This window comes from Brienomyrus brachyistius, chromosome 23 (assembly GCF_023856365.1).
Source record: "Brienomyrus brachyistius isolate T26 chromosome 23, BBRACH_0.4, whole genome shotgun sequence".
Taxonomy (NCBI): Eukaryota; Metazoa; Chordata; class Actinopteri; order Osteoglossiformes; family Mormyridae; genus Brienomyrus; species Brienomyrus brachyistius.
In genome coordinates this window covers 900,823-924,654 of record NC_064555.1, presented here as the reverse complement: position 1 = coordinate 924,654, position 23,832 = coordinate 900,823, and the positions used below count along the sequence as shown (strand labels likewise).

The 23,832-nt window shown below is 48.8% G+C and overlaps 1 protein-coding gene and 1 long non-coding RNA gene across 7 annotated transcripts in view; one reads left to right on the top strand and one right to left on the bottom strand.

Annotated features, from left to right (window-relative positions):
• Positions 1-23,498, top strand: part of LOC125718783 (uncharacterized) — a 32,439-nt gene extending 8,941 nt beyond the window's left edge. Inside the window, exons 2-5 of one of the 6 annotated variants that reach the window (XR_007384924.1) lie at positions 7,921-8,713; positions 9,154-9,262; positions 9,975-10,072; positions 19,383-19,811. This is a non-coding gene — a long non-coding RNA (uncharacterized LOC125718783). Of the gene's footprint in view, positions 1-7,920; positions 8,714-9,153; positions 9,263-9,487; positions 9,535-9,974; positions 10,073-12,946; positions 13,382-15,207; positions 15,441-19,382; positions 19,812-22,840 lie in introns of those variants that run through there. The other 5 variants (XR_007384926.1, XR_007384925.1, XR_007384923.1 and 2 more) reach the window with 5 other exon arrangements.
• The window catches only part of LOC125718782 (thrombospondin type-1 domain-containing protein 7A-like), an 84,099-nt gene continuing 62,854 nt past the window's right edge, over positions 2,588-23,832 (bottom strand). Inside the window, exons 13-28 of the mRNA XM_048992859.1 lie at positions 23,099-23,365; positions 21,933-22,111; positions 21,681-21,686; positions 21,118-21,251; positions 20,809-20,962; positions 19,803-19,944; positions 19,065-19,180; positions 18,657-18,774; positions 15,772-15,917; positions 15,129-15,303; positions 13,357-13,530; positions 13,027-13,122; positions 8,432-8,514; positions 7,944-8,157; positions 6,743-6,830; positions 2,588-4,742 (exon numbers count right to left, since the gene is read on the bottom strand). Of these exons, the coding sequence (XP_048848816.1) occupies positions 4,658-4,742; positions 6,743-6,830; positions 7,944-8,157; positions 8,432-8,514; positions 13,027-13,122; positions 13,357-13,530; positions 15,129-15,303; positions 15,772-15,917; positions 18,657-18,774; positions 19,065-19,180; positions 19,803-19,944; positions 20,809-20,962; positions 21,118-21,251; positions 21,681-21,686; positions 21,933-22,111; positions 23,099-23,365 (2,177 nt within the window). The 3' untranslated portion in view covers positions 2,588-4,657. The remainder of the gene's footprint in view (positions 4,743-6,742; positions 6,831-7,943; positions 8,158-8,431; positions 8,515-13,026; positions 13,123-13,356; positions 13,531-15,128; positions 15,304-15,771; positions 15,918-18,656; positions 18,775-19,064; positions 19,181-19,802; positions 19,945-20,808; positions 20,963-21,117; positions 21,252-21,680; positions 21,687-21,932; positions 22,112-23,098; positions 23,366-23,832) is intronic.

Genomic DNA, 23,832 nt, shown 5'->3' with positions numbered 1-23,832 from the left:
TTGTTCCCAGAATTTTGTGAATATTGATTTCTTGTTCCGTTTTCTCCTTTTTCTTTTTTCATGAATTTACTTTAAAAATAACTTGGATGCCTTCGCTTAACATTTAATGAATCTGTTATAATTTTACTGGTCCATATTATCACCGACAACCAATCAGACCATTCCAATAATTGTGGCCGATCCCACCCCAAACGTAATTACTAATTAATTACTAATCGGCATATCCACAGCAATGTTATATAGCCTTAATTAGAGCCAGTGAACTACTACAAGCAACACACTTTCTTTTCTTTAAAAAAAAAGTTATCTACATCTTTGCATTCTATAATTCAAAACAGATGGCCGCTGAAATGTTTACTCACACATTTACGACGAGAGGATACAATTCCTGCCTAATTTGGGTTAAATGTATTTCTCTGTTCACAAGGAGGAGGGGGAGGTAACGCGCATGCACTGATTACAGCGCATTGCCGCACCCAGCACGCGCACACACAGAAAAATTGACCAGTAACCGATAAAAAAAAAAAAAGGTTTTTCATTGTGTTGATCTGTCAGAATCCAGTCCCAGATACTGATCATTGGGGTGAGCAGATCTGTCAGAATCCAGTCCCAGATACTGATCATTGGGGTGAGCAGATCTGTCAGAATGCTGCCCCAGATACTGATCATTGGGGTGAGCAGATCTGTCAGAATCCAGCCCCAGATACTGATCATTGGGGTGAGCAGATCTGTCAGAATCCACCCCCAGACATTGATCAGTGCTACAGAATCTCATTTGTTTTACAGACGTTTCAATGAAATAAAGATGTACGGTAAGAAGAGAAGAGTTTTAGAATGAAAAGGATGAAAATGCACACTGCATGGAAAGTGCTGAGACACACCTCTTCATCATTAGATCCAGGTGTTGCATTCAGACCCACTGTCACAGGTGTATAAAATGAAGCACCCAGCCATACAGTCAGATAGAATGAGTCCTTCTCATCATAAGTTGTCTGGTCATAGGATGTCACCTCTGCAACATGTCAGTTAGAAAAATTTCTTCTCTACTAAATATTTCATGGTATTATTTCAAGTGGTATTATTGCAAAGTGGAAGCGTTTAGGAACAACCACAACTCAGCCACGAAGCGGCAGATCAGGTACGGTAACAGCAGGGTCAGCAACTGCTGAAGTGCCTTATGCATAAACGCCGCCAGCGATTTGTTAGCTGAGTAACTGCAGAGCTCCGAACTTCCTCTGTCACTAACCCCAGCACACAAACTGTGCACCAGGAGCTTCACGGCTTCAATGGGCTTCAATGGGCTTCCATGGCTGAATAACAGCATGTCAGCCTCGCATGACCAAGTGCAACGCCAAGCGTCGGATGGAGTGGTGTGAAGCACACCGCCGCTGGGCTCTGGAGCAGTGGAAACGTTCTGTGGAGTGACGAATCTCGCTTCTCTGTCTGGCGGTCTGATGGATGAGTCTGGGTTTGGCAGATGCCAGGAGAACGTTACCTGCCTGACTGCATTGTGCCAACTGTAAAGTTTGGTGGAGGAGGGATAATGGTAGACGATTGGTTTTCAGGGACTGGGCTGGACCCTATAGTTCCAGTTAAGGGAACTGTTAATGCTTCAGCATACCAAACATTTTAGAGAATTCTACGCTTCCAACTTTGTGGGAACGGTTTGCGGAAGGAAGGCCCTTTTCTGTTCCAGCATGACTGTGCCCCAGTGCAAAAAGCAAGGTCCATAAAGACATGGATGAGTGAGTTTGATGTGGAAGAACCTGACTGGCCCACACAGAGCCCTGACCTCAACCCCATCGAACACCTTCGGGATGACATTGCGAGCCTGGCCTTCACATCCAGCATCAGTGCCTGACCTCAGAAATGCTCTTCTGGATAAATGGAGAAAAATTCCCACAGACAGTCTCCAAAATCCTGTGGAAGAGCGACCTTCCCAGAAGAGGGACAGCTGTTATAGCAGCAAAGGGGGGACCATTGATGCCTATGGACTCAGAATGGGACGTCATGAAAGTTCCTGTGGGTGTAATGGCCAGGTGTCTTGATACTTGTATCCATGTAGTTTATCAAAACAAATTCACTATCAACATCACAATGAACAGCATTCCTTCCATTTCTCATTCATGCACATTCAACCAAATTCGTCACAGAGGAACTTCATAGAAAATCCTGTAAAGGTATTTTGAAGATGGGCTTCCTCTTTTAAGTCAAAAGTCCTGGGAAACACCACTAGTCACAAAAAAGTAAAGAGGGTCAAGACAAGCCTGATGGCACCATCATTCCACATATAAGTTACTGAGTTACAGTCACGGAGTTACAGTCACTAAGTTAGTCACTAAGTTAGTCACCAAGTTACAGTCATGGAGTTACAGTCACTAAGTTAGTCACCAAGTTACAGTCATGGAGTTACAGTCACTAAGTTAGTCACCAAGTTACAGTCATGGAGTTACAGTCACCGAGTTACAGAGCTGAGCCAGCTGACTGGAATCAGACTTTCTGATTGGCTCATTTCCCTGAGTTCCCATGACATTTTTTTGAATTATAGGATAGCGACCTTTCAAGAGCACAACCGACAGAGTGTGTGTGTCAGCATTTATTAACAATTGGTCAGATACATATACAAACAACCTGTAGGAAAATGACAATCCAGGATCTCCTCCACATGGAATCCGAATCATTCAAACGAGGACTGACATTTTTTACAAACATTTTAAGACGCCTGTAATGAAAGTTTCTGTGCGATAAAAATGAGAACTGTGCATGAATATAATTTAAAAATAAAAAGCTGGCAGTTATTTACAACATAAATTATTAAGAACAGCAACAACAAAATATCTTGACGTTTGTGGGTTTTCTGCCTTGCAGGTCAAACCAATTTCTGTCGACGTTCAAGCTCGTGAATGTCTGATTTTCAAAGGAGGAAGACCTCAGTGGACTTTAAATAAACACCAAATTATTTTAATTTTTTAATTTGTTTTCTTTGTGGATTAATACACAGAAACAGTGTTTAATGTTTTAATACGTTTGACATTTCCCTCAGAACATGTCAGCAACATATAAAGCAAAGTTTAGTTCCTTTAGCCTGTCAGGGGAATAAATTAGGGGTAATTAAACAGGTAGACTGACTTTAAACCGTTTCAGTTCAGGTGGGGGGAGGGATACAGTAATTGGTACATTTTACATACTTCTGAAACCAACAAGCTGCTGCAAACTGCCAGCGTGACCCTCGCGCGCCCCACAGTGTCTCCTTCTGGTGAGATCGGGTATTACATGCCCACTGATCCTGAGTAAGAAAAACACCAAACCACGTACCTGCAAAAGATTAAAAATAATAATTGCAGCTAACAGCTTCAGATCAGGCGGCTTTCTGTTACTTTTCATGCTGGTCCTTCCTTCTCTTCTCACCACCCTTTTAAAATAAAAGCCATCTCTGATAACTGAATATCTCTTAAACAGCAAAAATGCAAAGAACAAAATTCTGCATGTAAAAAAAAGCAAATGGGCATGGTGACGAGGGCCGGGGTTCCCAGAGACGGATCTCGCCCTGGAAGCCGGCTCTGACTGCCAGGCCTCCTCTCGGGTCCGACAGTAAGGCCTGGGGGGACGCTCTAGGGCATTGCCAGCAAATTCCGGGGGGGGGGACAGGGGGTTGGGCGATGCTTCATGAGACAAGCAGAGGCAGACCGAACTGGTCCTCACCCCCGGCCCTGCCCCATGCATCATGGGAAACAGGCAATGGCCAGCTGGCATCATGGTATGGGAAGCCATGGAGATGGCAAATGCAGAGTCAGTCAGGCGGGAGTTAAAGACACATTATTAAATCAACTGTACAGACAACCAATGGTCAAGGGACCTTACAAAAACTGCCCTTATGTCAAACGAAATATTTAAATACAAATGAAACACAACTACTTCCTATTCTGCTACGAAATGTAACCAAAAGCTACTCTTAAGGACAAAGTGGTAACACCAGGATGGTATCTCCCATGTCTAAGCTTCCTCTAGGACAACTCTGTACACCATCTGGTAAGAGGCAGCTTGCTCTGGCGATGCTAGATATAAATACATATCATGCTGCACTAATATAGTGCAAAATCGTGCCTGAAGGTGAAGAGGGAAGTTGGGGGGGTGGGTGAGAGGCTCTGTAGCGTGTCTGTGATGTTTGTACATCTGCGCCTTGCAGGACTGCGGCTGCCTTGGGTCGACGGGGTGGAGTCAGGAGGCCATAAGCCACGCCCACTTTTCTTTATGGGCGGAGCTTCCCCACCTCTCTTCCGTCTCGGCGCACCACAAAAAGTCCACGCTTCACGTATTTTGGAGAACAGTTTGCTTCATAGAAAGTAGTAAACAGAAAAGAAGAGGCGAATTTCCTTTTAGTCTGTAGAGTTCCTGCAGACTCCTGTGAACGGAGGACTCGGAAGGATAGGAAGGAGTGTAAGCTACAGCTACAAGGACTGGCTCTAGGTCGACGCGTCTGCAAAGCGGCTTCAAAGCGGTTTCCGTTCCCGTCCTCTGTCTCGCGTCAAACCGAATTCACGTTTTCAGGCGTCACGTGTTGCGAGGGTCACAGCCAAAAGCCCGGCTGCCCCCCGCTGTGCCCCGGGGCGACCTCGGACTCCACGTGTGGCATCTGTGTCATGCTGGGGGGCTGCGCCTACATGTCCGCGTCCCCATCGTATGCCAGGGTCAGCGGCTTCAGTCGGTTGTTTTGTCTTCGCTGAGGTTTCTTTGGCTTTTTGCTTAAAAAAAAAAAAACACATAAAGTGTTTAACAGGAGTCGACTGAAATGCGGTCACTGCATTCACACTGCGGTACCATCTTGCAAAACAAATTTACTGCTATAATGTGGGTTTGTTTCTGAAAGCCAAGCGCATCCTAAGACGATCTCATTAAGTCGGTAAATAAAAGGCCAAAATGTTCCCATGCGGGTGCTTTAAGAAGGCGAGATTCATGTTTCACATTTATTTCTATATTTACTATAACTGTGTTAAATACACTTATCCATTCAATCTCCCATAGTTGTTTATTCATTACAGTGAATATGGTCTATCCCAGGCAGTGCAGGGCACAAGGTCTGGGACACCCTGCACTGGATACCAGTCTATCAAAGGTAAGATATTATAATACTTCATAATAATATGAAATATTATCATTTAACAGTTTCACTTAATGGTATGCCATGCCCACCCACACCCAGAAAGCACGCTGTGCGCACGCAGCCCATAGACCGCGCGGAGCGTTAAGGCACAGAGTCAGTGTGCTTTTGCATCTCCTATGGTCGCCATCGCCATTCGCCGGCCATGGGGACCCGGGGGCCGGGCTCTATAGAAGGACGGCCAGCCTAGCGAATGGGAGTATGGCTGGGGGAGCAGTCGGCCAATGGGTGCGAGAGGCTCGCCGTGTGACCGGGGTGGGGCTTTGCTGTTCCGGCCCATTTGGAGCAGTGTGATACGCAGCCAGCTGGTGCGATCCATCACTCTCAAACTACACGAGTGAAACACTCAAATAATACGCAGTCACACTGAGACACACACACACACACACACACACACACAGATAAACCCAAGCCAGTGACACGCAGATACTCTCATACTGGCACTGCCACACACAGAAAGCACGTTTCAGCTTGAATGGAGAAGGTAACTGCAGCAAGCTGATGAGGTCAGACAGCAGGGAACAGGGGTGGGTAGCCGACAGAAATGCAGACGTCACTCACCTTAGTGACGACTACAATGCATAAAACAGTACAGCAAGTTAGGTCACTGACAACACCTGGTTAAGTTTACAGAGCTTATTAGACATAATTACAGCCATGCAAGACTGGAAAAATACACAAAACAAGGCAGTTATTTATATAAAGTGGGGATGATCAATCTAAAAGAACATCAGCAGTGTCACTGTGAGCGAAGGGGCAGAGATGCTCACAGCTGAACATGTTCATTTTCAGAACTGGATGTAATATAGAAAATGGACAGATGGAAAAATAAATAAGAGGGAAACCCTACTGATGGGGGTTCATGTCTGTAATTTTACTATGTGTAATTTTACTATATGTAACAGGATGAGGTAACAGGTGCAATAGCCTCGCCAGACCACCAGGGGGAGACCAGTATAGGACACACTTACTGGATACATTTCTTTAGCTACATGTCATAAAAGAGCAGTGACAGTTGCCCTTATAGAAGGAATAAACACAAAATTATTTAATACTTCAGCTGCACACAATTACATGGAACAAAATATACAGGTCAAATGTCTGCGCTCAGTTTTCCAGATTTATTGGGTCATACTATTCAACTGACTAGCAGTAACACTCCCCCCACAATTGTGGTGAAAGCGGCATTGATTGTATTGTTCAGTCAATTCACTGCACTGTGCTATTTACTGCCTGCGCACTGCAGGCCGCTTGATTAGGCCACATGACTGAGGAGGCCAAGAGTAATGACCTCACTCACCTCTGACCGGTCACAAAAAATGAAAAAAAAAAAAAACAGGCAGCCAGGAGGCGGAGCAATCGATCGATTCTGTTCATTTCAATTTTATTTATGCGCCTCATTTGACAAGCAGCAGCATTGTAAAAAAGCACTTTACAGATTACGTAGCGGACAGGCGGTGAGGGTGGACATGGGGGGGGGGGGGGGGGGGGGGGGTGCACAGAGGACAGAAAAGTGTCTTACAGAATAATGCGGAAAATAAAATTCGTGAATGACGGTGACGAGCGTGACTGGGGGGAACTTACCAAGCTAGGTATGTCATGGAGATAATGAAGATGAGTAGCACCAGCACCCCCGCTGCCACGCCGTACACCCATGTTTTCAGGCGGCCATCTGAGGAGGAGGAGGAGGAGGAGGAGGCAGGCGAATGGGCCCATAGGTTAAACCCCTGGGTGACACCCCTGAACACACAGCTGCCCAAGTGCTTTGTGATGCCGGACGTCTCCCTCAGGCTGCTGATCAGCCAAGAAGATGCAGGCGTAGCTCACAATCCATGCTGCTTATCCAGGCAGGTGTGGGAGGTGATTCTGGAGATTTCTGTGATGTTATTTGTGGTAACTGACACTTGTCAGCTGTCAAACTGTCCATCCATCCATGCATTTTCTGCACCCGTTTGTCCTATGCAGGTCACAGGAGTTCACAGTCTATACTGGAAGCTATGGGAGCGAGGCAGGAATAACTGAGGAAGAGGCACCAACCCACCACAGACTGGCACAGAGTGCATTTACAAAGCAGATTAAATAGAGTGAACAACTAAAATACAGGCCAATAAATAAAAATAAATAAAATCCACATTCCAGTAAATATGACAAAAAAATCCACATTACATTTACTACAGGGGGGTGGTGCAGTGGTTGGCCTCACACCTCTGGGACCCGGGTTCGAGTCTCCGCCTGGGTCACATGTATGTGGAGTTTGCATGTTCTCCCCATGTCGTCGTGGGGTTTCCTCCGGGTACTCTGGTTTCCCCACACAGTCCAAAGACATGCTGAGGCTAATTGGAGTTGCTAAATTGCCCATAGTGGTGCATGTGTGAGTGACTGGTGTGTGAGTGTGCCCTGTGATGGGCTGGCCCCCATCCTGGGTTGTTCCCTGCCTCGTGCCCATTACTTCCGGAATAGGCTCCAGGCCCCCCGCAACCCAGAAGAATAAGCGGTTTGGAAAGTGGATGGATGGACATTCACTACAGCACAGATGTACTTGGAGCCCCAATATTTTAATGGGTTTCACCAATGGGTCTGGACACTCAATGTTTTATCCACCAGGGGGCAGTAAAACACAAGTTTCAGGAACTATAGAATTAATCAGAGTGCTACTGAGTTTACCTGAAACTTCCACCTGATTCATCAACAAAAGCTGAGTTTTACATGTTCAGAACACACCAGTTTTAATGTGTGGGACAGAATTGTTTTTTTTTACTCAGTTCCTGAGAAGTGGGCAGCTCACCAGCTCCAAAGGGCTGCAGGAACCAGGCGCGACCGGATCGGCCTGGGTGACCGATGGAGGGCTGGGTGGGACTGACGGCCCGGATGGTCTTCACGTCGGCTTTGGTGTCGCCCACTGTGGGAATCTCCAGCACCGGGATCAGCGTGCACTGGTCAAGTACTCCGTCCGATGTCATGACCTCTGTGTAACCCTCCTCGCATCCACACACCCCAGCCTGTAGGGGGTGGTTACATCCAATCACTCAATCACTGCCAGATCACTATGCCTCCATACTCACAGAGCCCAATGCCCACAATGATTACACTTAATTGTAAAGCATGCTGTTTAATCTGTATATTTAACTGTTATATAAATGGGTGATTTTTTTTCTCACACTTTTTTTTCATGTAAAAAAAATCTGTTCCATCGTTAAGGAAAGAAAAACACAAAGTGTTAGAGTTTGCCAAAATGATATTTCCAGTTACCAATCAAATCTCTCGGTTTTTTACCTCAGTGCAGAAGGACCGAGGCTTGTCACAAGCTGGGTCACATGACCTGTCAGAGGCCGGTTGGGTGAGATGGGGACACCCGCCTGCGGGTCAGAGGGCAACAGTGAGTGTCCAATCAGAGAGCCTCGCAGCATGGAAACAACGGAGTGTCACTCATCTGCGCGGCACGATGAAACAAGGCAGCTAGTACCGATATATCACCTTTATACCACCAAACTCCACCGACACTGCAAGTCAAGCGGCAGAAGCACCTGCCAGTTCGTCTTCACCATCATCCTTTAGGTAATGCGCTTAAATGAATAGTTCAGCAATGGACTGGGACATTCAGACTCGCGTTCCAGTCCAGCCATCATCCCCAACCACAAAAAAACCCAAAAAACAGTGACTTAATTAGACAAAATCCCATCCGCTGTAACCGAAAGTGTAGACAGAACACAGCAGCTTGGCTGATGTCTAGTGAAAAGTCCGTCTGGGTTAGTCGCACTACAGGGAAGTAAAGAGAGCATGCGACGCCAGGCCTGTGTCTCAGCTGAGACTGCTACCCTTCAGCACGATTAAAGGGCTTTTTCGGGGCACAGCAAGACGGGAAGGTTTGGGCACGAATTTTCTTTTTTTTTTTGCCCTGAAAACTGTCAACTGGCTTCTGGAGAAGTGTGAGGATAGAGCCTGAAAACATCTTCACTGCCCTACTTTTTACTTCGTTACGCGTTATTTGCTGCTAGGTACGACATACGAAAGGCGTCGGGCTCCAAGCGGTGAACATTAAAGGAGGCGGGGGGACAATATTACAGAGGCACAGCTCGTCCTGCTTCGCCCAGCGAGGCATTGACGGTAAGTTCATTACATACCTCTGGGTGTAGCGTAATTACACAAGCCTGTACGCCATTTAATTACATACAGGACGAAACACTACATGCATCTACACGTTGCGTGATTACATACATCTCCCAGTTAATTGCCTGCATCTCCATGTTAATCACATACATCTACACGCTGAGACAATCCCTACTCCCACACGCTGCTGACACTAAGACCCGTGTTCTGGTACTTTCTCAGCGCTGATCGTCACACGTCTTCTACCCCCAGCATGCCCACAAAGGGAGGTGAGGTCACCAGTCTGTGCCCCCCCCCCCCCCCCCCCCGCCTCCCATAGTCATGCCAGCTTACTATCAGCACTCACGCAAAACAAGGAACACCAGCATCCCACTTCCCATCTGCTCCGGAGACGTATAAAATCATTACAGCAAACGCTAATCATACTCCAGGGTAAATATTACTATCTGCAGAGTGTAGCGATGAGTCACGACACAACTGAAGCATTCAGGCATAAAAGTACTCGCTCCCTAAAAGATAACGGCAGAACCCAGCTAAATGAGGCCTAGCAATAAAAACAAGAGGGAACAACAAAAGCCTATTTAAATCGATTAATTGCACTTTAATTTCAATGGGGGACAAACAGCTAAATTTAATCAATCGTACAAGGGGGGCAATTACATTGATCATGTAGCAGTTTAGACAGTTTAGATTTTTTTTTCTGTTCCAGCATCCGGAGTGCTGGGGGCTTTTAATTTGAAATTCCGGGCCTTTCCGTACATGCACGGCCACCTCATGGACCAGGGTGCCGACCTCGCAATGACGCAGGTCAGCAAATCGGCTCTGAAGGTGCAAGTGCGACATTACAATGGAGTAAATCTTACCCCCAACCCACTGATTATGTTCCAGTGATTCGGGGACCTGAGAATTCAATATCCTCCCCATTCCAATACCAGACCTGGGATTTGATGGAAGATGCTTTAATCATTATGTTATATTGCTTTGGTCATATCTAGATGAAATATTGCTTGATATTTATCTCCTTAGGGTCACTGTGGCTCGGTGGGTAGCAGGTCTGGGGGTCTGAATGTGAGGCCCACTCCCTATCTACTTTTTGGGGGGTTTTCCTCTGGGTTCCCCAGCTTCCTCCCGCAGCCCAAACACTTGCAGTTTGGCAAAGTGCTGTTTCTTAGAGAGCGGGTGCTCTGTGATAGACTGGCATCTCTGACAGCGGGTTCTCTGTGGTGGACTGGCATCTCTGAGAGCGGGTGCTCTGTGATGGACTGGCATCTCTGAGAGCGGGTTCTCTGTGATGGACTGGCATCTCTGAGAGCGGGTTCTCTGTGGTGGACTGGCATCTCCGAGAGCGGGTTCTCTGTGATAGACTGGCATCTCTGAGAGCGGGTTCTCTGTGATGGACTGGCATCTCCGAGAGCGGGTTCTCTGTGATAGACTGGCATCTCTGAGAGCGGGTTCTCTGTGATAGACTGGCATCTCTGAGAGCGGGTGCTCTGTGATGGACTGGCATCTCTGAGAGCGGGTTCTCTGTGATGGACTGGCATCTCTGAGAGCGGGTTCTCTGTGATGGACTGGCATCTCTGAGAGTGGGTTCTCTGTGGTAGACTGGCATCTCTGAGAGCGGGTTCTCTGTGATGGACTGGCATCTCTGAGAGCGGGTTCTCTGTGGTGGACTGGCATCTCCGAGAGCGGGTTCTCTGTGATAGACTGGCATCTCCGAGAGCGGGTTCTCTGTGATAGACTGGCATCTCTGAGAGCGGGTTCTCTGTGATGGACTGGCATCTCTGAGAGCGGGTTCTCTGTGATAGACTGGCATCTCTGAGAGCGGGTTCTCTGTGATGGACTGGCATCTCTGAGAGCGGGTTCTCTGTGATGGACTGGCATCTCTGAGAGCGGGTTCTCTGCCCTTTGCAACCTGGAATAGACTCCAGGCTTTCTGTGCTGCTCTGGAGTCAAACCTGGGGCCCTCAGGTGGAACACAGCCCACTGTCTTATTTCAGGTAGGCTGTGTGAATGTACAAAAAATGTGCCATCCTTAGTTCTTTCCACTTGATAGAGCACTAGAGTACTGAGGGAAGACTATATTCGGTGCCACTACCAAACTCACAGAAAATGACAAAGGCTTGCACTGGAGACCGACATCAAACACAATAAATGAACTGCTGGCTGGACTGAAGAAACAGGCATGTGCTTTTAGCTGCAGTCGGGACAGTAGAGAGGCACAGCCGCGACAGCTAAGCGACAGCTAAGCGACAGCTAAGCTACTGTAAACTGCACTCTGGCAAGTGTGAGGACACACGCAGTGAGCACTGCACAGACCGCGTGACCCAACACGCGTCAGGCTGCTGAGAAACGCGCTCACAGACAGGATTTCAGGCCTGACCAGTGTTTCCTGAATAACCACGCAGTGATTAACTGCAAAAATGGCCTTTAATGGCAGCAACCACAGCGAACCGCAGACGGCGGGCAGGTGAAGTTCTGTTTACTAGAAGTGTCACAGTTTGTTGCCATATACTGTTAGTCATGCATTATGCTGTTAATCATGTTTTGATTACCACCATCAATCCTTCGTAACTGTTTGTGAGGGTTGAACACAAACAGAATCAAAAAATTATCAAGGGGCTCTTCAAGGAGGGGGGGGGCATTTTTGCTCCTAGTGCAAACATTACAGACCGGCCAGTTTGTAACTGGACTGGGTCTGTTAAGCGACATGAGTTTGACACCCACTGCTCTTCTGGATGGAAAAGAACAGACTTTTTACTTCATATTTGTACATAAAATGTTGCAGATTACAAACTCAGTGATTGCTTTATCTAGTACGCCTACCTTGCTGCTTTATCTAGTACGCCTACCTTGCTGCTTTATCTAGAACGCCTACCTTGCTGCTTTATCTAGTACGCCTACCTTGCTGCTTTATCTAGAACGCCTACCTTGCTGCTTTATCTAGTACGCCTACCTTGCTGCTTTATCTAGAACGCCTACCTTGCTGCTTTATCTAGTACGCCTACCTTGCTGCTTTATCTAGTACGCCTACCTTGCTGCTTTATCTAGTACGCCTACCTTGCTGCTTTATCTAGAACGCCTACCTTGCTGCTTTATCTAGTACGCCTACCTTGCTGCTTTATCTAGAACGCCTACCTTGCTGCTTTATCTAGTACGCCTACCTTGCTGCTTTATCTAGAACGCCTACCTTGCTGCTTTATCTAGTACGCCTACCTTGCTGCTTTATCTAGTACGCCTACCTTGCTGCTTTATCTAGTACGCCTACCTTGCTGCTTTATCTAGAACGCCTACCTTGCTGCTTTATCTAGTACGCCTACCTTGCTGCTTTATCTAGAACGCCTACCTTGCTGCTTTATCTAGTACGCCTACCTTGCTGCTTTATCTAGTACGCCTACCTTGCTGCTTTATCTAGTACGCCTACCTTGCTGCTTTATCTAGTACGCCTACTATTGCTGGGTAGGACCCACTTGTTCAGCTTCAAGGGTTGACAAACTTGTGTATTCGGCCTTTCTGCACGGCACTGTTGCACTGAGGTGTCATTTCTCCACTTGTGGGCTTCCTGCTAGGTGTCAGGAGTCTGGCCATTCTCCTGTGACCACTCTCATCACCAAGGTGTTTTCAGCAACATAACTGCTTCTTTTTCGACGTTCCTCTGTCTCCTGCACCGTTCTTGGTGAGAAGATGCCAGGACGGCTGCTGTTCCTGAGACGCTACAACAACCACATCTGACACCCACAATCACGCTGCATTCAGGGCCGCACCTGTGACGTTCAGTCCGTCGGAGCGCTGGCACCAGACTTGCCGCGCTGATCCCCTCCATGCACTCGTCATCCACCTGTAGTCATAGCACCTGCCGTCTGTGTGAAGCAGAGGCAGCGGCTGACACACATGCATTTTATACCAATATGAGATGGACAGTATTTGACTTTTGAAAGGCCAGATAAAAGTGGCTTTAAATTTGAAGTTAAATCAGGAGGTTATGAGTCTTGGATCACATACTTCAGCACTACAGACAGTACAGACAACGGGGTCTGTAAAATTACCACAGTTAGGACTCTTAATGTGAATGTGATGATGCCATGACCTCTGACCTGTGCACGGCCGGGACTCCCAGTCCTGCTCCGGACACTGCAGCAGGTTCTCTGGCTCCTGGGTGATGACGGCCCGCGAGCGGACCTGGAGCGAGCCGAGCCCCAGGTCCGCCCCGTTCACACAGCTCAGCTGGCATGGGCTCCATGGGGTCCAGTCCGTCAGGTAGCAGTCCCCTGGAACCGTGTCGGGACGATATTTACAGCCGTGTGCGTGTAATGACATGGGCACAGCTGTGTGTCGGGAGACAGCGTGAGGAATAGCGGCAGCAAAGAGCCGGTTTCCATGGCAATAGATCACCAGCTCCGCGCCCAGCAGTGGCCCAGTAATGAAGCCCAGCTGGCCCCATTTGGTTTAATGGCCTTGTTATTGCTGTTAAAGGGTCAGGTGTCCGGACTCGGAGAAAAGTGTGTCCATTTGAACCATGCTATCGTGCTCCTTGGTCATGCATTTTCTTAAAGGGACCTCGTTCCCATTTTATGGTTCATCTACATGAAGGTGATCCTCTTTGGTTCATTAGGAGCTTGCTGTCATGCTCCTTAGTCACGGCTGCAAGCCCAGCAGCACTCAGCCGCCGCAGACTGACCAATGATAACACCTGCTGCTTAGCTGGTACCTTTATGCTAATTACACTGACAGTACAATTGTACCTATTAAGTAGTTATTTGTACTTCTGAAGAACATGACTTACTGCTACAGCAACTATTCTGCCAGCTATTCTGCTTACAAACGCAGTTATGGGCTTAGGGAATAATAAAATATTACTTTAATTCCAGTTCAGTTTGTCTTTAAGTGGCACCAAATGCTACTGCAAAGCTACATGACTCAAAAATAATCAGCAGTCAACAGTTTGCCTTTTAAAAATGACATTAATACGTCTTCCAGGGAGTGCAGAGTTCCAGTACAACTCAACGAGGTGTGACTCAGTTGGGAAACTATATATATGTACATATACACACGTGCAGAGTCACTCCCGCCATCGCACTCGGTGTCACTGTCAGCATGTGCAGCAGCAGGAGTTTGTCTCGCTCCTCGCCTTCCGCTACACGCACCATGCCCCCGCACGCCTCGCCGGATCTGCCACTAATGTTCGCTGGGGTGAAAAACCAAAAGCCTCCAGAGGAAACGCGTCTCACGTATTTTTAACAGTGTACCCTTATACCAGTCTTTATCCGCAATAAAAAAGGTTTTTTTAATACGTTGGGAGACTTTTTTTAAGTCAAAAGACAATATAGCTCCATATGTATTATGTACTTCATGATAACATGGCATTGCAATTGATGGAGGTGCTAATCTTGGTCTTCAGAGGTTACCGTTGAAGGTTACATGAATCACATACTTTTAGCAAGCTTCCCAAAACCTCGTTAACCTTCTTATCCAAGCTCTTCAGTTATCAGGGATTAATTTGTAAAAGCCTGCTCATTCGTAGCCTGGTGGGATCTATAAATGTACATCTAGAGTGCAGGGTCAGCAGGTCCAACATGAGCACTGCAAAGTGAAGATGGGTGTAGTGAAGATGCAAGACCGTCACTGGGGGGGCGGCGGTGAGCACGTATCGCGGGACCCGCAAAACCTCCAAGGCTGAGTCACACGTTAGCAACTGGATTTAGTCCTAAAGGTGAAGACCAGTTGTTGCCTGGTCAAATACAGGATCATTCCTGCGGCATGACGTGAAGGTGCAGGGTCTTTAATGAGTCGCCATCTTTGCAGATATGTTAGATTGCGAAAAGCATCAAGAGAAACAAGGAAAAGAGCCACGGGGAGGTCAGGCTACCTGGGCAGGGCACTGTGCACGCCTCTTCCAGGATGACCTGCTTGTCTCCGTCCACTGACAGCTCCACGTCTCCACACAGCTCCTCGTCCACCGCACTGCCGTCCCCCTCCCCTGAGCCGTCCGTCACGAAGCACGTCACGTTGCGCCATCGCAGGCCCGTCCCACACTTGGCATCCTGTGAGACACGTGACTGGCTATCAAACGAGCGCCTGACAGCGGCCCCTTTGCAGAAGACGTCCCTTGTGGGTTCAGTGAATTCCTAACAGTTATGCTCTGTTGTTACATCCTGATTATTAAAACCCAGAAAAAGTCCATCTAATTTATTCCGCTTCAGTCTTGTGTCAGGGGCTGGGAGCCCTTACGGCTGACAGTGTTCTTCTTGTTATCTCTCATTATACTCCCTGGTTGGCTATGCAGGAGACAGAGGTAAGGCAAATGGAGAGAAAGGCAGAGAGAGAGAGAGAGAGAGAGGGAGAGGGAGGGACAGAGGACAATAGACAGACAGACAGACAGACAGATTGACAGCTTGGCAGAGTAATGGACAGATTAGCCGACAGGAGCACAGAGACACAGACAGACAGACACACAGACAGACAGACACACACACACACAGACAGACAGACACACAGACAGAGGAGCTCACCTCAGCCCTGCACTCTGACCAGGGACTGTAGCGCCACCTGTAGCACGGCCTGACAGGACAGGGCTTCCACTGTTCTAGTTGCGGGGGACATGGCCGCCCGTCCCCCTGGGATGCCTGGGTCACAGTCCTCCTCCTCCACATCTTCCCTGAGGGAACAATTGGGGTGGCCAGGGGGTACAGGGGAACGCCAGTGTTAGCAGGAAGTGCAAGGATTGTGGGTGAAGGATGGGCAGCAGTGAAGGAGGGATGGCAGTGAAAGAAGGACAGCAGGTGGTGAAGGAAGGATGGCAGCACAGGAGAGATGGCACTGAAGGTAGGACAGCAGTGAATGAGGGATGGCAGTGAAGTAGAGATAGCAGTGAAAGAGAGACAGCAGTCAGTGATGAAGGGACAGCATTGAAGACAGGATGGCAGGCAGTGAAGGAGGGACAACAGTGAAGGAGGGACAGCCGGAGCTGAAGAAGGGACAGCAAGCAGTGAATGAGGGAAGGAGCTCTGAAGGTGCAATTTAATTAAGCGGGTAAAAAAGAGGACCGTACAGACAGATGAAAACGCATCTACGCAGCATCTATAGGGGAGTCCATTCCCTCAGGGATCACAGCTCACTCGTACTCCTGAAAGACCCGGCATTTTCCATCAAGGCCTCTTAGCCATAGTACAACTGGAACTCCTTCAAACGAGTGAAGGTTTTGTCGGGGAAAAAATTCAGCCCCCTGGCAACATACGGCATGTGACTGATGGTCTTCTTCTCCAAGAAGCGAGAAAACCGAAGGCCGTGAAATCGCTTCAGCAGTTTCTGGGTCTGCGCAGAACTTTCTAGCGGGTGATTCCACCGCCTGAAACCACTGTGAGCATTCGTCACTCTGAATTCAGTAGCGGTACAGCAGCTACGGCGTAGGGGCAGTGGGAGAGCTGGAACGGCGCACTCTCTAAAGGGGGAGGCCTGGGGGGAGTCTTTGTTTTTATTATTAATGGAATTTTATTAAGTTGCCGGCAAGTCCCTCAGTGGGACGGTGAGTCTCCAGCTGGGGTGACCTTTAAGGCACAGAGAGGGGGCCACACATTCGACCGCCGTAAAACTTTACGATTCGGTGCAGTCTGCATGAAAATGCAATTAAGGGACAATATACTTCAGTATTTACCTGGTAAAAATATTCTGAGCATCCTCCACAAACACAGGTGGCCATCTTACGCAATGTGATTTTTAAAACCCTTTCGGAACTTTAAATTTCAGGTGTAATATACGATGTTTTACGGATCCGCGTAACTCAGCATGTTTATTTGGCTCTTGCGACATTTAGCCCCAGGTTATTAGCTGGTGTCTCATTTTCTCAGTATCCCCTAAAAGGCTGGTACAGCTGCAAACTAAGTCATGCCAGAATGCAGTTCTGCTCCTACGTCTATAAGCACGGGCAGACTTCCTGAGTATTAACAGACGCGATTAGGCTCCTTAATTATCTGCCGTGCCCCCCCTCCGGCAAAATGAGATGCGGGAGCGAGTGGGTGGGACTGTGATTGGTGGAGACCTCGCTGAACCTCCAGGGCACTACTCACTATTGTGCGCCCCCCATCCTGCCCCCACCAGCCAGTACCACCAGCTGCCCACTGACAGTCATCAGCAGGGCTGAACCCCCCCCACCCCCCGATGCCACCTGCAGCGTCAGACAGAGACATTTGGTTTAATAAGCCTCCAAAATCACTTCTTCACCCCCCATGTCTTTCTCTGAACTAGACGGTGGGTGCACCCCTCCGGGAGACGGGGCGGGGGGGGGCGGGGGGGGGAGGTGTTACAAGCAGTGCTGAGGCTTTTTAAATTACACACGCACCAGTTTGATGGATCTTCTAAACGTGCTGTTCGATTTCACACTCTGCCTCTGGGCAGAAATAACGATACTGGTTCCATTTGTTGCCGAAGGCTCTACACAGAAATCATCATCATCTTCCTCATCATTATTACATGCCAGCAGCCTTTAGCGCCCTTCATCCGCTCAGAGACTCGCTGTCCGGGAAACAAAGGACCATGCTGATTCTTAAAACCATCCATGGCTCCGTTTACATCCAAATCGCGCTTCCCCACGCTCTCAGAAGTCTCTTCTAAACATCAGATCGTTCCCGGGGGCCCTGGTCAGTCGGGCCAAATGGACCACAATCAATCGTCTGCCGAGCTAGAATTACATGCTCTTACCGCCCTCCTGGCTGCCTCTGGACTTCACGGCGTAAAAAAACACCACCTAAAGATGATCAGCTCTTAAACTAAAATTTACATGGTGTGTTAAGAATGGAGGGTGGGGGGGGTGGGTCACAAGGAAGCACAACAGCTTCCTCATCACAGGTTGGGGTGTTCAGCTCCTGCCTGTGCAGTTTGCATGTTCTCCACGTGTTCCTCGCATGTTCCTCCTGCAGGTTAGGTCAACAGAGGTCTTGCCCATAGCAGCCAGGAGACCAGAAATGGACCGCTACCCCACCCAGCGCGTCCCCCTGGCCCAGGTTCCGTCTGTCCTGGGATGGGCTCCTGGCTGACTGTGAATCAAGGGGCTAAGCTAGATATAATACTAAATAAGCAGGGTCAGTTATATGAAAGATAGGTGGAAGGTGGATGGAAGGTTGGATAGATGTATAGAACCATCACAATATCTGCTGTCTCTCCAGGGGCCTGTTTCACAAAGCAGGATTTCTTGCTTAGCCAGATAACTTATCTGATTTAAGGTAGTCCGGACTAGAAGGACTTCATCACTTCCATTTAGTCCAAACAACCTTAAACCCTACAAGTTATCCGGCTAAGCGAGATATCCAGCTTCATGAAACACGCCCCAAGGCCATGTACTGGAGGCAGCTTTGTGTGACAGGAATGACAGGACGTGCCTGGACTCCAGGAGGCGGGATACCTGAGAGTCCGCATGTGTGCGAGCAGCCGGACCATGCCGACCAATCAGAAAGCTGGCAGTTGATGGGACACTCCACTGTACAGGACGCGTTCAGCTGCCACTTCTTCTCCAGGCCCAGCTGTGGGGGGGTGGCCAGTGTGAGCATATCCCAGCATTCCCCATCCAAACCCCAACCCCATTTACCAGGAGGAGCGAGGCTATAGGCTGGAAAACAAGCTCTCTCTTGAGATCAGCCGCTGACCATTAATAACACATTATTGCACTTAAATGAAATACTAAATATTACATGACACTGGAATGGAATAACTTTTTTTTCTGTCTTGTTTTGATAAATTGATGTGCAGTGTGTTTTTATTGCCTGGGGACACTGCGTTAGATTGGGGTGGGGGCCACGTATTGGGTACGCACCTCCTCGCAGTACTTGAGGTCGACAGACTTGCCGTCGCTGCGCACGCAGTCCAGCATGCGTGTCCGGACCCCGGCCCCGCACACCGCCTTCTCGCTCAGCTGACACGTGCTCCAGTCTGCGAGGGGGGGGTGTGCCAACATGACACTCATCAAACAAGCGGGGAGGACAGAGGGGGGGGTCTGCTTTGCATGGACTGGTCTTTAAGAACCAGAGAACATCGTTTCCGTGTTGAGAAAACGCAGCATCATTTCCAGTGGGGCGTGGTCCCGTTCGCTATTTTAAGCTCCGCCCACGCTTCTCTTCCTATCCACTTTCAGCCAGCCGCGACGGCGCCAACCCTCAGCGGCGAGCCGCCTGTCTCATTAACCTTCCGCGGCTGGCAGCAGCCCGTCTACGAGCGTCAGGGTGGTGGCTCCCTCCGTCTGTCAATGCTGGACCTCCATCGTCACAGATGACTGTGTAACTGAAGCCAGCAGCTCCACTTTCATCAGAAAGGTGGAAATCCCATTAATACGACTTTGAGGGCATGAAATGTATTAATATAAAGCCCAGCCCTTTATTTGTGTTCGCCGCCTCTCTTTATAAACCCTTTCAGATGCCCTGTAAGCTCCTACTAAAGCAAATGAAGACTTTGTTCTTGGTCCATCGGATTCCTTCATAAAATGCAAAGAAAGTAATTAAATTAAATTGCAGCTAACAACTAAAAATTTGCAATTTTTACGTCACCCTTAGCCCACCTGTGATGTTGTAGGAGTAGTGGTAGCAGTTCTGGTTCAGCATGCAGGTCTCCTTCTCCGTGTGGCTTGGACACTGTCTCCCGGGCCCAGGCATGCGGAGCGGGTACGCCGTCCTCTCCCTCGTGCCCCTCCCACTGCACGGCTGAGGAGGGCAACATACGTTTCATCCAGCCAATTGTGCGATTTGTTTTAGGCACCTAGTTGCTCCTTTACTCCACTGCCTGCTATATTTCTGAGGGCACTCAGTAGCTAGTGAGAGAGGCACTTATGAGGACCGATATTCAGCCTGACCCCAATCTCAGTCTCTGCTCTCCTCCCATGCTCCCTGTTATTAAACTCACCAGCAGCTTCAGCCTATTTTATATAAAAGCATTTCCCTAAATCTCACACCGCTGCACCTTTGCTTTTTCTCTGTTTGTCTCCCGACCACCCCCCCCGCTCCCCACACCCAGCTCACAAATTTAATTCCTCCCCCGCTTTCTCCAGGACACAATTTGTCACATCATTTTCTCTAAAGATTAAAAAAGGAACAAATTTGTTTTGATGTCGAGCTATTTTTCCCTCTAACCCCCAATGGGATTTCTTAAATTATTTTTTCCCTCCACCTCCCGTCTCCATAGAAATGAGCTTTCCTGACAGACGTGTGGGCAGAATGCCCGCCAGTCACCCTGAGTGCAGCCCCCCACCTGCCGAGGGGGACATCTTGGCAGGAATGGCTTGTTGAACACAGGGATTGGTCCTCACACGCATCATACACACATGCCCCCCCCGTCCCCCTCCCCCCTAGTTGGTGTGAAGTCAAGCCTGACTGGGTGTCACAGAGCCCTTGCCGAGGTCTAAATTGGGGGAGAGACAGCATGGGAGCAGTGGTAGGGTGATGCTGAGACTGTCCTTTGTCACCAAGTTGGGGGGGGGCATACATTCTATAAGGACCCACCTGATGTCCATTACTGCTGCCAGAACCGGGTCCAAAAACACCAGATCGGTGACCAGGTCGGGTCCTTACCAAGGTGCAGCGACTCCAGGCCTCCCAGTCGGAGAGCACGCAGTCCTCCGGGCATGGGAGGCGGCTCTCCCGCGCCCCCAGCGGCATCTCCTCCGGGTCACACAGGTAGTCCTCCACAGGGTCCGCCGGCCCATCGATGGTGTTCAGCATGCACCTGTGCAGGATGGCCGCCAGGGGGAGGCTTAACACAGGGGCACTGGCCTCCTCCCCTGTCACACGCTGAGTTAAACCATATCATTGGCTAATGATAAGGTTGGCCCCTCTATATGAATTGCATCTCTCCATGGGGACCAACGCACAGGGACATACCGGACTTTCCTGGTCTGCACGCCCTCGCCACAGTTCTCCTTCAGGTCCACGTTGCTGACCTTCCAGACGCTCCATGGCTCAGCTACCCAGATGTACTGGCTGCAATCGCTGACGCATGGCACCACCTCGTATACCTGTCGCCCCGCGGGGCATGGGAGGCGGGGCTTAAGCTTCCGCACGGACACATGCTAAACTTTCACATGCAACTTCTGCCTCAAGGATTATGCCCCTAAATTAGAGTGTGGGGGGTTTTAATCTGTCTCGGTGAAGCTAGTCTGTGCAATTAGTTGGATTTATGATTAATTTACCCTCCCCTGGTGAGAGGGACACGTGCTGAGCGACTGCAATGAAAAACGACGGCAATAAAGTGACAAAGTTTCCCCCCAGTAAGCAGCAGCAGCCGTCGTCTGGCTGCTGGCTTCCACATCAAAGCTACGCCAAACAGGATTCCCACGCTGGGAAGGCCCCCCCAGGATACATTTACGAGAAGCTGACTGTGAGATCAGCTAAACAGAAAAGCAGCGGCTCTCCTCATATAGCAAAAGGAGGTTCGTCTTCCTTACCTGGGCCTGAGGACAGGGTCACATGGCGGATCCAGCAGTATGACAGAGAAAGGAAATCATGGTCAAAACAAGGTACCTCACCTTTGACGGGACATGCATTTCAGTTACAGTATCAGTAACTCACACGATAACCACATGTATGTGTTTACACATTAGTATAGGAATTAATCATCGGAAACGCTTGAAAAACAACTATTACGGTCAAGAACTGAATATCACTAGCATTCATAGGATGGACTTCCCGTCCTTCACCTGGTTGACGTGGTCCAGTTTGGGGCAGGGCCGGCCGCCGTTATACGGCTTCTCCCTGAGCCACTTGGACCGCACCTTGACCCCGCTGCCACACGACTTGCTGCAGCGGGACCAGCTGGACCACGCGCTCAGCTTGCAGTCGGACGGGCAGGGGATGATGCAGGCCTCCTCGATGTAGCCTACGGAGGAGATCAGAGGGAGGTTTCACACGTACTTCACACTGGCGTCACCCTGAGAAACAGCTTCCTGGACTCATCAGGTGCTCAGAGAAACCCTGAGGGCAGGCCGATCTGCTGACTGCTTTGAACATCACTTCAGATTTTCTTCTCGGTCACATTCCTGGTTTCTTGCTGCTTCACTGATCTCACACCCAGCACCTGACAGTCTCGTCCAACTGACTACCCACTCACAGCACCCCAACGCCAGACAGAGCATGCTCACTTAAAGCACATCAGCCAGAAACCAATTCACATCCTTCTGTCTGCATCTGAAACTGTGGTTTCAGTACTAGGTCTAGGTTTCCAACGATGGCGACCTGAAAGAGTGCTGAGCAGCACAGATTCACAATGGCACAGTCTTAGTTATATTTAGATAAAATTCACAAACTAAAATCAACGAATAAAAAAGTATAATTAGTCTAGGAATGTTTATGCTTCTGATCTGGACCATTTACTGCTTCATGTTATTCTTACGGTGCCCCTGAAGATTATCTGTACGCCTAATAAAGCCTGACTGTTAAATGTTTACGGCCCACCTGTTCCGAGGGAACGGGTGAAACGCTCGGTTAAGCCTGAGTGTCTGTCAGCCCTGCGGTGATCTGCAGTCCTGCAGGACCCTTCAGGGAGCCGCCCTGCTGTTTTCTCTCACCATTATTCGAATAAATGCATATATTTTGCATAATTTTTCAGCTCCAACGTTCAACCAGTTTCCTGACGGAGGAGAAGGTCTTTCAGCCTTTCAGTACGCAAGATGGGGCAAAGTCCCAGGAAGGATGATGTTAGGCAACCCCTGGAACCCCCTCTCATCCTATTGGGCTCTGTTCGCCGCCACAATGGGCATTTTACAGCTTAAACTGAAATTAAATACGGTCTGTATATGGTTGTTTCATTGTTACTCCTTGGTACAGTGATGTATTATGGGTAAAACACAGCTATTTGCACACCCACCATGACTGTTGCAGCGGGACGTCTCCACCAGCCGGCTGTTCTGGTCATAGCAGGCCATGGCCTGGTAGCGGTGGCCCTGGCCGCACTCTTTGATGTCCCCCTGGACCTTCATGCCCAGGATACCCTCCACACGGCCGCTCTCAGGCAGGACGCAGTCAGACCAGTTCCCCACGGGCTGTGCGTTGTACTTATCACAGGGGCAGTACTGCGTCTCACTCAGGGGGTACAGCTGTGTGTTCCTGCACTGGTCTTTCTTCTTGCTCTTCCCTAAGTGTGTAACCAAGAAAACAGGGGAGGGGCAAACATAGTCACACTGCAAATCAAAATTGTGATAAATTTGTGTGACAATTTTCTTTTTTAAGAATGTTACATTACATTACAAAGACTTTTATGAGACCTTTCCCTTTGTAAGGGTATGATCATTATGTGCCTGATATATGGTTCCTGGTGTGTTTCACAGAGGTGAGTTGGACTCCTTCTTCTGAGCCCTTATAATCTTACATATCTTCACAGCATTAAGCACTAGGTACTGAACTAAAATTCACAATAATTGTCTATTCTAGACTGAGTTTCCTCTGATTGCTTCAGAGCTGGAGAATCTTGGTCTTGGCTCTAATTACATAGGTGTTCACCATGGCTCACTACCTGGTCCCCTACGTCTAATTACATAGGTGTTCACTATGGCTCACTACCTTGTCCCCTACATCTAATTACATAGGTGTTCACCATGGCTC